This window comes from Cebus imitator, unplaced genomic scaffold (genome assembly GCF_001604975.1).
Source record: "Cebus imitator isolate Cc_AM_T3 unplaced genomic scaffold, Cebus_imitator-1.0 Scaffold67, whole genome shotgun sequence".
Classification (NCBI taxonomy): Eukaryota; Metazoa; Chordata; class Mammalia; order Primates; family Cebidae; genus Cebus; species Cebus imitator.
This window is the reverse complement of record NW_016107382.1, coordinates 5547872-5560107: the sequence shown is the minus strand read 5'-3', so window position 1 is coordinate 5560107 and position 12236 is coordinate 5547872. Positions and strand designations below refer to the sequence as shown.

Genomic DNA, 12236 nt, shown 5'->3' with positions numbered 1-12236 from the left:
AAAAAAAAAAAAAAAAAAAAAAAAAAAAAAAGTAGCTCTGCCACTCACTGGCTGCGTGGCTTCAGACAATATGATTTCTCTTTTTCTCCAATTTTCCATCTGTTAAACAGATAATAACAATTTAAGATTTTTGTGATTTGAGTGAGTTGATATTCTCCAAGCATTTTAAATAGTGCCTGACACATTAAATATTTGTGAAATAAATTAAAAATAGTATTTACCACTCTGTATTGTAACTGATGATTCATCTATATCATCTTTAACTAAAAGCTTCCTGTGGATAGTCTATGTCTAGCTTGCTCAGCATTTGAAGATCTAGCTGGGCTGTGACACACAGGAGGTACTAAGGAAATAATTATTGAATGAGATGTCTAGCAGTGGAATGGGCTGCCCAGGAGATGGTGACTTCCCTGTTGATGTAATTATTTAAGACAAGAATGTGAGGATCACCTGTCAGTGATGTTTCAGAGAGTATGTCTAACGCATGAGGCTACCAATAGTGGCTAAAATTTCTTCCAAATCTAAGATTGCATTATTCTATTTATACTTTTTCTTTAGAATTTTTCGTAGCCTAACAACAGTACCTCCATAATAAAGGAATTGCATCTTTCAGTACTTGCCACCTTCACCCTTAAATAGGTTCTAGCCTCTCCTTAAGCACATTATATGCTTTTCCCTTTGTTTAGAATGCTATCTTATCCCTGTCTGTTTCACTTTCTGTACACATTTTCCAGAAAGGCTTCCCTGTTCCTCCGTAAGAGGACTAATCATCCCTCACACGATGCAATAGTATTTTGGCTTTCTATTATCACATGTTATAAATGCTGCCTGATTGCTAACTCACTAAATTGTAAGCTGCTTGAAAGCTGGATCTGTGTCCTGTCTACAGATGTTTCCCCTTCCCCCTCCTCCCTTCCTCCTCCCTTTTTCCTCCTTTCATTCCCCTCCGCCGTCCTCCCTTTCTCCTTCCTGGAGGCGGGGCACGTCTTGCCTGCGTGCCCCGTAGATTGGCAGTTCACCAGGACAGCCAGCGCGTGCGCACTGGTCTGTGCGCGGCCGGTGGACCATGGAGGCCCAAAGGTCTTTCGCTGGGGAGTGGAGTGCCCAGTCCCTCCCCGTGGCAGTAGGTGCCGTTTTGAAGCTGCGGCTCTGTGAGCTGTGGCTACTGCTACTGGGTTCTGGTTTGAACGCGAGTTTTTTGCCACACGAAGAGGACGTAGACTTTATCAATGAGTACGTGAACCTCCACAACGAGCTGCGGGGCAACGTCATACCCCGAGGGTCTAACTTGCGTTTCATGGTGAGGCCAGAAGGCGGTTTCTCGAACCTCCCACGACCGTTGCCGCAACAACCCCCTCTCGGCCTCGAGAAGTCGAGGCGACTGCTCTGAGGCCGAAGGATCGCGGAGAACCGCACTTTTAGTTTGGATTTTAAAGCACACGTGAAGTTTATAAAGAGAAAAACCGCAGACTCTCTAACACATACTTATTACCATGATATTGCTCTGGGTCGGGACTAAGGCGATGGAGGCGCTGGCCTGAAGTGCAGTCTTTAAGGGGACGCCAATTAAAAATGATATTTTAATGCAACGGGTTTTTAAAAGTTAAAAATCAGTGCAAAAATATCAGTATCAATGATAAAGGAATTGTTTAAAAAATTAAAGACAGGATCCTTCGGTCTGGATTAGGGAAAAGCAAGTGCAACACTCTCAGGGTGGTTCAAATCAAGATGAGATCCTGTTTGTATTTGAAATCTTACAGCTTTTTCCATCACAAATGTCACATTAGCTTTGCCTTTTAAAAATACTTTTTAACTTGATTATTGTTTTTGTTTTTTGGTGCCCACTCCAAATTTGGCTCTTAAGGGAGTGTCTCAGCTCCCTCACCCTAGTCTTGACCCTGATTTTGCCTTCCCTTACAGTGCTGTTCTTGCTTTCCCCCTCTTTTCCATCCTGTAGTCATTTAACAGCTCATCAACCTTTCTCTGGTTGCTATGGAGTTTTCATGACTGTCATTTATAATGACTGCAAAATCCAACAAGTAAATAACTGTCCTCTTAGGGAATTAGAAGCTTCAAATTTATCTTATAAATTATATTGCAAGGACTACTTCCCTCGACATGTCTTTTCTTCCTTCAGCATTACTTCTTAGCACAAATTTCAGAAATGGGATAAATACATTAAGGGTATGATATTTTTTATTTACTTAATACATAGCAATTGCTATGTTAAAGGGCTGTGCCAAATTTAGCAAATACCAACTGTGTATAAATGTTCTTTTTCACCACATCTTCACTGACTTGGACATGTGCAATTATTTACTAAATAAATAAATTATAAATTTGTTTTAATGTTGATTTAAAAATACTATTTTGATAAGACTTACTTTAGTTCTTTCTTGTTCATTTCCTTTACCTTTTGTATTGTCAGCATTTCCATGTCAGATTATATGCTGTTTTATAGAAATATGCTAGCATTTGTGTCTATCTGCTGAAGAGACTTTTCTCTAAGCCAATTTTTTATCTTTTGAATTCAATTAAACAGTTTGGGGATATTTGGGAGTTTCAGCTAATTTCCAGTTTTTTTGTGACTAATTCTGTTTCTTCCCAATTTGAAGACTGTCCTTACTCCTGAAAATTAATAAATACAGAATACTTTCTAATACAACTTTTCATAGATTTTGTATGTCTCATCTCTAAAATTTATACGATATTTCAAACGTAAAGTATATAAAATAATATACCTGTATACCCACAATTGATATTTTTTATACGGACATTTTTTAATGAATAGTATTTGATGTATAGGTTAAAGTCCCACCCTAAATTTTTACCCTTTTCTTCTTTCTTAAAGTTAATGTATATTTTTCCCATGTATTTTACTAGGACCTAAGTATTAACTATAAATAGTATAGTCTGTCATGATAGTATGGTCTATTAAAAATGTTTCTTTAGCAGATTTGGGCATCATTCATTTTATTTTAATTCTTTTATTGGTTATTTTTAGTATTTTAATATATGTACTTTATAAATTCCAAAAGTTAATATCTGTAAACTCTACCCAAATGTTAATAAGATCTTAGAACACAAATTCTGAATACTTTCCATCCTTTTTCATGCTGTTTTCGTATAGTACTTTTGCTCTACCTTGCTTTTAAATACAAAAAAATATTTTTTAAATTGCATTACAACATACAGGACATAATAACATTTATCATTTTTAAGTGTCTACTCCAGTAGCAGCAAGTACATTTGCATTGTTGTGCACCCATTACCAGCACCCATCTCCAAAATATTTTCATCTTCCTGAACTGAGATTCCATATCCATCAAATAATTACTTTACTCTCCATTTTCCCCTCCCTCCAGGCCTCTATCACCATTCTACTTTCTATCCCTATTAATTTGACTTCTTAGTACCACATGTAAGTGGAATCTTACAGTATTTGTCTTTGTTACCAGGTCATTTCATTTGGTATAATGTCTTGAAGTTCACCCATGTTGTAGCCACATGTGTCAAAATTTCCTTTCCTTTTACATCTGAATAATATTCTACTGTATGTATATACAGCATTCTGTTTATCCATTCATCTGTTAGTGGATACTGACATTGCTTCCATTATTTGGCTATTGTGAATAATACTGCTATAGACATGGGTATACATTTATCTGTTCCTGTTCCTGCTTTTGCTGTTTCTGAGTATATACCCAGAACTGGAATTGCTGGATCATATGATAATTCTATGTTTAATTTTTCAAAGAACCCCCATTCTGTTTTCCATAGTGGCTGTACCATTTTACATTCCCACCAGGAATGTGCAAGGGTTCAGTTTCTCCACATTCTTGACAACACTTGTTATATTCTGTTTTATTTTCCTTATTCCTCTTTTTGTCTTAATGATAACCGTCTAGTAGGTATAAAGTGATACTTCACTGTATTTTTTAGTCTGCATTTCCCTAATGATTACTGATATTGAGCATCTTTTTATTTGCTTGTTGACCAAATATTTCTCTTCTTTGAAGAAATATATATTCAAGTCCTTTGCATACTTTTTGGCCAACTTGTTAGGTTTTTTGTTGTTGAGTTACAGGAATTTTTACAGATTCTGGATATTAATCTTTTTCAGATATATCATTCTCCCATTTTATAAGTTGCCTTTTCATTCTATTTATCAGTAGTACCCTTTGATGAACAAAAGTTTTTAACTTTGATGAGCTCTAATTTATCAATTTTTGTTGTTTGTCTGTATTTTTTGTATCATATCCAAAAAATCATTGCCAAATTCAATGTCATGAAGCTTTTCCCCTATGTTTTCTAAAGGTTTTATCGTTTTAGGTCTTTGAGTTAGGTTTTGTATATGGTGTAAGGTAAAGGTCTAGCTTTATTCTTTTGCATGTGGATATCCAGTTTTTCTAGCTTTATTTGCTGGAGAGATTGTTATTTTTCCCCATTAAATGGTCTTGCCATCCTTGTTAAAAATAATTTGACCATTTGTGCTGGCGTTTATTTTTGGGCCCTCTATTCCATTCCATTAGTCTAATATGTCTGTATGCTATTAATAGTTCCACACCAATTACTGTAGAATACTGATAAATTTTGAAATTAAGAAGTGTGTGTTCTCCAAGTTTTTTCATCTTCTTCAAGATTATTTTGGCCATTCAGGGTCCTTTCAGATTTTTTATTAATTTTATGATGTATTTTTGCAAAAACAATACATTATTGGGATTATTATTATTTGGGGATTATTATGTATTTGGATTGGGATTATTATGGGGATTTTGAAGGGGTTTCGTTGATTTGTAACATTTTGGGTAGAATGGGCATCTTAACAATATAAAGGCTTCCAATACATTAACACAAGATGTCTTTTCACTTTCAAGTATCCACCTTAATTTCTTTCAGTAATGTTTTGCAGTTTTCAGTATACATATTTTTCTCTGTTTGGCTAAGTTTATTCCTAAATATTTTATTCTTTTTGATGCTGTTGTGATGGAATGGTTTACCTGACTCTCTTTCAGATTTATTGTTAACATATTGAAAAGCAACTAATTTTTGTGTATTGATTTTGTAACCTGCTACTTTTCTGAATTTATTTATTGGTTCTAACAGTTTCTTGTGTGGAATCTTTAGGGTTGTCTACATATAAGATGACTGTGTGGCTATTTTTCTTCATTTTGTTAATGTGTTCTATCACATTGATTAATTTTTATAATTTGAACCATTCTTGGATCCCAGGAGTAAATTCCACTGGGTTGTCATGTATAATTCTTTTAATGTGCTGTTAAATTCAACTTCTTGTATTTTGTTGAAGATTTTTATATTAATATTCATAAAATATATTGGCCTATAGTTTTCTTATAGTATCTTTTTCTGGCTTTGGTATCAGGGTGATGCTGGCTTCATAGAATGAGTTAATACATGTTGCCCCCTCTTCATTTTGGGGGAAGAGTTTGAGAATTGATGTTAATTTTTCTTTAAATGTATGATAGAATCACCAATGTGATAGAACCACCAATGCCTTCATCTGGTCTGGGCTTTTCTTTGTTAGGAGATTTTTATTATGGAGTCAGTCTTCTTACTAGTTATAGGTTTGTTTAGATTTTCTGTTTCTTCATTACTACCTTTCGGTAGGTTGTATGTTTCCAGGAATAAATCTTCTTTTTTTCTTACTCAGAAATGTTTATCATTGCTAAATATTTATCATTTTTGTTGATTTTTTTGAAAAACTAGTTCATAGTTCTGTTGATTTTCTCTGTTGCTTTTCTGTTCTCTAATTTATTTATCTCTGCTTCAATCTTTATTTTTTCCTTCCTCTGGTAACTTTGGGTTTAATTTGATTTTCCTTTTCTACTTACTTATGGTGTACAATTAGGTTTTTGATTTGGAGTCTTTCATTTTTTTAAACATAAGCTCTTACAGTCATACATTTTCCTCTCAGCACTGTTTTTTTCTTTTGCTACATTCCATAATTTTCAATAGTTGTGTTTTCATTTTCACTTGTCCCAAGATATTTTCTAATATCGTTTGTTATTTCTTCTTTGATTCATTACTTAAGAGTGTATTGCTTAGCATTATTATTTCATTATTTTTATTATTATTATTTTGAGACAGGATCTCACTCTGTTGCCCAGGTTGGAATACAATGGTGTGATTTCAGCTCACTGCAGCCCTTGCTCCTGGGGCTCAAGTGATCCTCCCACCTCAGCCTCCTGAGGGACTACAGGTGTTCACCACCATGTCCAGCTGATTTTTGCATTTTTTGTAGAGACAGGATTTTGCCATGTTGCCCAGGCTAGTCCTGAACTCCTGGACTCAAGCGATCCACTTGCCTCAGTCTCCCAAAATGCTGGAATTACAGACATCAGCCACTGCTCCTGGCCCATTATAATTATTTATGCTTATTTAGGTTTGTCGGTACTAGCACCCATTTCTTTGCTAATCATTACTTTTTGTATTGAACTACCACTTTCTGGATTCAGTTTCCTTGTGCCTAAAATATGTCCTTTAATAGTTCATTCAGCAAGAGAGTGTGAATAGTAAACATTATTTCTATATGTAAAATTATCTTTACTTCACAGTCTTGAATGATACTGTTTTCTCTCTCAGCACTATCTTGTGTCTCCCACTGTTGCTTTTGAAGTTTCTTTTGTTAGTTGAACTAAGAGGCTCCCACAGTATGGTTCCTATACCATCGACAACAGAATCACCTGTAAACTTGTTAGAAATTAAAGTTCTCAGGTCCTACCCCAGCCTTATTGAATCAGAAATCCTTGTTTTGAAACCCAGTAGTCTGTATTTTAACAAGTCCTCCAGATGATTTTTAAGTTACTAAAGTCTGAGATCTACTAGTCTTTTGGTTGTTCTTTTAAAGATGGTTTATCTTTTCTCTTCAGCTACTTTAAATACTTTTTCTTTGCTGTTCTGTAGTTTTACTATGCTGGTACTACGTATGCACTTATTTTTATTTATTTTTTTTTATTTTGCTCAGGACTTCTTGAATTTCTGTATTCATGTCCATTGTTAAGACTAAAGTTCTTCAGCATTATTTCATAGAAATAATGCCTCTTCCCAATGCTCTCTAGTCTCTCCGTCTTGAACTCCTGTTAGATGTATGTTTGACTTTTTCATTCTTTTTTCCATAGCTCTTCATTTTCTCCCTATTGTCTGTCTCTTTTCTCTCTGTTTTCCTTCTGAGTCATTGCTTCAGAACAGCCATTCGGTCAATAGTTTTCAGATTTTTATGATATATTTAACTGGCCAATTGATTTTTTTGAATTTCTAAACTTTTTAAAAAATTTTGCTTATATTCCCTCAGTGTCCTGTTTTTTCTTATGATTTCTATTTTTACACTCATTTAATCATTTTAAACATAATTATTTTATATTTTCATAAAATACTTTTAGTGTTTTATTATTTTAGTTTATTTGGGTGCTAAGTCTCTTCTTTTAGCTACTGATCCTCTGTCATGTTTATAATTTTCTATCCTATCCTCATTTTCAGCAGCGATTGTGTATGTGTCTACGTGTATGAAAGGGTCCTGTGTTGTCTAAATAGTTGCAAAATAAATAAAGCTACAGACTAGTTTTTATTAGCTTTTTCCTTACTTCCCTGTTACAGTTTTATAATTGTTTTTTATATTTATAATTTGTTAAGTTTTTATATTTATAATTTGTTTGGGTATTCTCAGCATATATAGTCTCTACCTGTATGCATAGTATGGATCTAGGACTGATTTCTCACATGACATGACTTTTTTGCATCTGACTTTATGTCATTTACTCAGACTAGTGGGAAGGGTTTGCTAGTCTGCTTCATTTATGAAGAAGCCGGTTTCCTAATTTTTCCACAAATATTTCAGTCCCAGAACTTTTCTTAGGTGGCTTTATGACTACATCTTCTCTTCCTATATTAGTGGCATTTGTATCTGATCTGATGTTTCCTCTCCTCAGATTAGGCCCATGAGTTTACCACTTTAACTTTTAACTTTTCTCTTCATTTCTGGCATCTGAGTATTATTACCTTTCTTTCCTTTGAGCTCAGCTGTGGATTAAAAAAAAAAAAGTCAGAGCTCAGTGGCTCACGCCTGTAATCCTAGCACTTTGGGAGGCCAACACGGGCGGATCACTTGAGGTCAGGAGTTCTGACCAACCTGGCCAACATGGTGAAACACCGTCTCTACTAAAAATACAAAAATTAGCCAAGTGTGGTGACAGGTGCCTGTAATCCCAGCTACTCGGGAGGGTGAGGCAGGAGAATTGGTTGAACCTGGGAGGCGGAGGTTGCAGTGAGCTGAAATTGCACCAGTGCACACCAGCCTGGGCTATAGAGTGAGACTCAATAAAAAAAAAAAAAAAAAAAAAAGTATAAAGATTGAACTATATGAAATTGCTCTTCAACCATTTTTGACCAAGAAAACTCAAGCAGTTTCATAGGATTTAAATTAAACATTTTATTCACCATTTTAATGGATTTGCAATATTAGAAGATTGTATCTTAGCTTAGTCCTTTGTTGCTTGAACTGTCTTATATTATGAAATGCTAGGAGCACAGAATCCCTCCCTTTTTTTTCTGTGCTGTTCTGGGGTTGAGTGATGCTTAATTCTAACCTGACATGGTAGTACTAGGAGAAGTCTCAAGACTTAGTCTTGGACTCCCCTCATGTACCAAAAAATGGCCTGTGGTTTTTTAATCTAACATCAATTTTTAACTTAGTATTATAAATCTTCCTCCTTTTTTAAAGAAAGAAATAACAGTACAATGTTAACATTTTTTAATAGCTACTTCAGTCATGTTCCATTTGTCCATCCCCAGAGACAATGACTTTTATGAGTTTGACATGAATCATTCTAATACATTTTTTTAAGATTTTGAATATATATGTTGTTATAAAGACCAAAAACATAATGTTTGAAGGTTTTTGTCTTATAGTTCCATAAGTGGCATTATATAGAATTTATCATGTTACTTGGTTTTTCATTCAAAACTATACATTTGAGATTGATTTGTTGATATAAATCTAGTTAATTCAGTTTTATCTGCTGTGATATTTTATCCCTTAAATATACTACATCTTTTACCTATTCCTTTACTGATGGACATTTAGGATGTTTTAAAAAATAAATAAGCATAGCCAGGATATTTTTTAAAATGAGGGTTATTGACCATATTAGATTTTATAGCATATTGTAAAGGCTCAGTAAGTAAAATAATATAGTATTAGTATGTTAAAAGATATAGCATTGGAAATATATAGAGTTCAGAAATAACTCAAATATATAAGGGAGTTGAGTATGTGATAAAGGTAGCGTCTCAAATCTGTGAGCTATAGATAGACTTTTTAATAAATTGGTGTTGTTAGATTGGAGTAGTCATTTGAAAAAGGTAATGTTGCTTCATCCATACATCAATATAAACTCCAACTAAGTCAACAATTCTCCATAGACTAGACAACAAAAGTATTGATGGTCTTTGGAGTTTTACTAGCCTGACAGGTAAGATATGATCTCTGATTTTCACTTCTCTTATTATAAGCAAAGCTATGCATCCTTTCATATGAATAAGGATTTGTTAGTATCCTTTAATGATTATTTATCTACTTGTTTTTTCGCCTTTTTTTCTCCCATTGTTTATTTGGGAAATGAGCCCTTCATCTGTGAAATGAGTTGTAATTATTTTCCCAGTTTGTCATTTTTTAAATCTACTTATGTATTTTTTATTATTCAGATTTTTAAATATTTTTGTGTAGCTAATTCATTTTTAAAAATTGATTCTGGATTTTGTATCAAGGTCAAAGACCATCCCTACTCCATATACTGCTGGTGTGAAAGCAAAATGATACAATCCTTGTAGAGAAGAATCTGACAATACCTACTACATTACAAATAGATTTATTCTTTGGCTTTCTGATCCCATTTCTGGTATCTATCCTAAGGACATACCACACAAGAAGGTAATAGTATCCCTATAAGTTTATTCATTGTAGCATCATTTAAGAATAACAAATTATTGGAAAAATACTCTAATGTCCAACACTGAGGGTTAACTAAAGTAAGTGCAGTTCATCCACATAAAAGAATACCATGCACCTGTGGGAAAAAGAAATGAGAAAGTTCTTTACACTAACAAAACAATATCTCATGGATCTTGAAAAAGCAAGGTACATTATGTTACATTTTATATAAGAAAATTTAAAAGAAGGTATATTTGAATTAAAAATAATGGACAGATCCACAGGAATCAATTCATTACATATAGAAGCCCTAGGGGAAATAGGATGGAGGAGAGAAAAATAACATGACTTCTCAATGATTTTTTGTGGTTTTGTTTTTATAAAGTATTAGATATCTATTCAAAAAATAAATTATTTTTAAAATAAAATGTTCTTTAATGCATGTTGATAATTTCACTGGAAATTATAAGTGATAAAGCATTCATGAAACATATACAGCAAAAATAATGTAATGGCAACAATTTAAAACAATATCCTAAGTAAAATACAATATTTAGTGTATTAGGGCTAGCATTCCTGCAATCTGATCTTTGTGTACGATGGGATGAAATAGGCAAACAAAACGTCAAAATGGAAGTGAGCATAATTTTACATATATATGTGTATACACATATATATGTGTGTATATATATATATTTGTATTTTTGCTATTTAATAATCATATGTAATTTTAAACATGATAATTGAAGTTAAAGATAATTATAATGATTTGATGTTGGTGGCTAGCAGTTGGGAAAAGTTAGTTGAACTTCCAGATTTACAAAAGGGAAGTAAGCAATGAAAAGAAACTATCAAGCCTGCAATGTAAGGAGGGAAAAATAGGAAATTACTTAAAAAATTGTAAATATAAAATAATTTTAAAAATAAACTAAATATATCAGTTTTGACAAATATGAGTAAATTTAATTTTCTTATCAATGACTACAGATTGACTAAAAAAAATTCATCTATCTCTTATTTCAAAAATATATACCTGAAACAGATTGAAATGATTGAAAATTAAAAGATGAATAAAAATATATTATGAAACTTTCAATTAAAAAAGAGAAATAATATTATAAAATAGTATAGAAATGAAGACTAAAGATACAAAGGAATACTATGTATTGGGAAAAAAAGATGTAATCCATGAAGATAAAATAAAGGCCTTTGTACTGGCCAAAATAGAAAATATATCAAGTAAAATTTCCTAAAAATACAAAGAAATATTTTTTAAAGCAAGATTATTGTGGGATGTTTTCTACACTTCTTTTAAAATTTTATAAAATAGATTTGAAAAATATATATAACAATGAATAAAATTGAACAAAATTAATAATTGTGTACTGTCAATAAGGGATTCTAATATCCATGAAGCTTTTACAGAAAAAAGTCCTTGTTTCTTGCTCATAAAGAAAAGCTTAAGTAGAGATTTTACAGGCTAAATTTCTGATTAAAATTTAATAAAACTAGAAGGTAAGAACAAAAAATGTTGATTGATAGAATCTTTACTTAGGAGCTAAGCAACATTCTTCAAATTGTCTTCAGATCAAGAACAAAGAACAAAATGTCCCCAATATATGGGCACAATATCAAAACATGACATAAATAAAGGAAAAGAAAATTGTGAATGTCACTTTACATAAACTGACAGTAAGTGAACTAAAAAATTCAAAGAAAAGAAACAATGAGAGAATAGCTGTATAATTAATGAAAAATAATTTTTTTAAATAAAAGTATTCTTATTTGAAAGAACTGGAAAAAAATAGACACGTTCCTGATAAAAAGAGAAAACAAATTATTTTAGGAGAAAAAGAATTGTAACCACAGATGCAGATGAGATTACAAGAACTATAAGACAACATTATGTCCAAACATCTTAATAAAATTAGGTATCAAGATGAAATAAGTGTTTTTCTAGCAAAATATACATGACAAAATAAATCCAGAAAGAGAAAATCCTAACAGGGCAATGCTTTAGAAGATAGTAGCAAGACGTTGAACGTCTATTCTTTAAGTAGGCCTCAAACCTAGGTAACAATGGAGTTAATTCTGAATAATCTTCAAAGAACAGATATTTCCAGTGATATTAAAATGTTTCTCGGTGTTTAAAAAATAGAAGATTCCATTTATTTCAGAAATCTAGAATAACTTAAATCTCCAAATGTGATAAACATAACAAGGAGAAAAAAGGAAAACATGTAGACCTATTTTATTTATGAATATATATTGGATAGTATGTAGAATAATA

General features: G+C 32.5%; 1 protein-coding gene across 2 annotated transcripts in view; it reads left to right on the top strand.

Annotated features, from left to right (window-relative positions):
• The first annotated feature begins 1060 nt into the window (after nt 1–1060).
• Nucleotides 1061–12236, top strand: part of GLIPR1L2 (GLIPR1 like 2) — a 41496-nt gene continuing 30320 nt past the window's right edge. For both annotated transcript variants that reach the window (XM_037739290.1, XM_017530636.2), the window contains exon 1: nt 1061–1300. In XM_037739290.1, the coding sequence (XP_037595218.1) occupies nt 1067–1300 (234 nt within the window). In that variant the 5' untranslated portion in view covers nt 1061–1066. The remainder of the gene's footprint in view (nt 1301–12236) is intronic.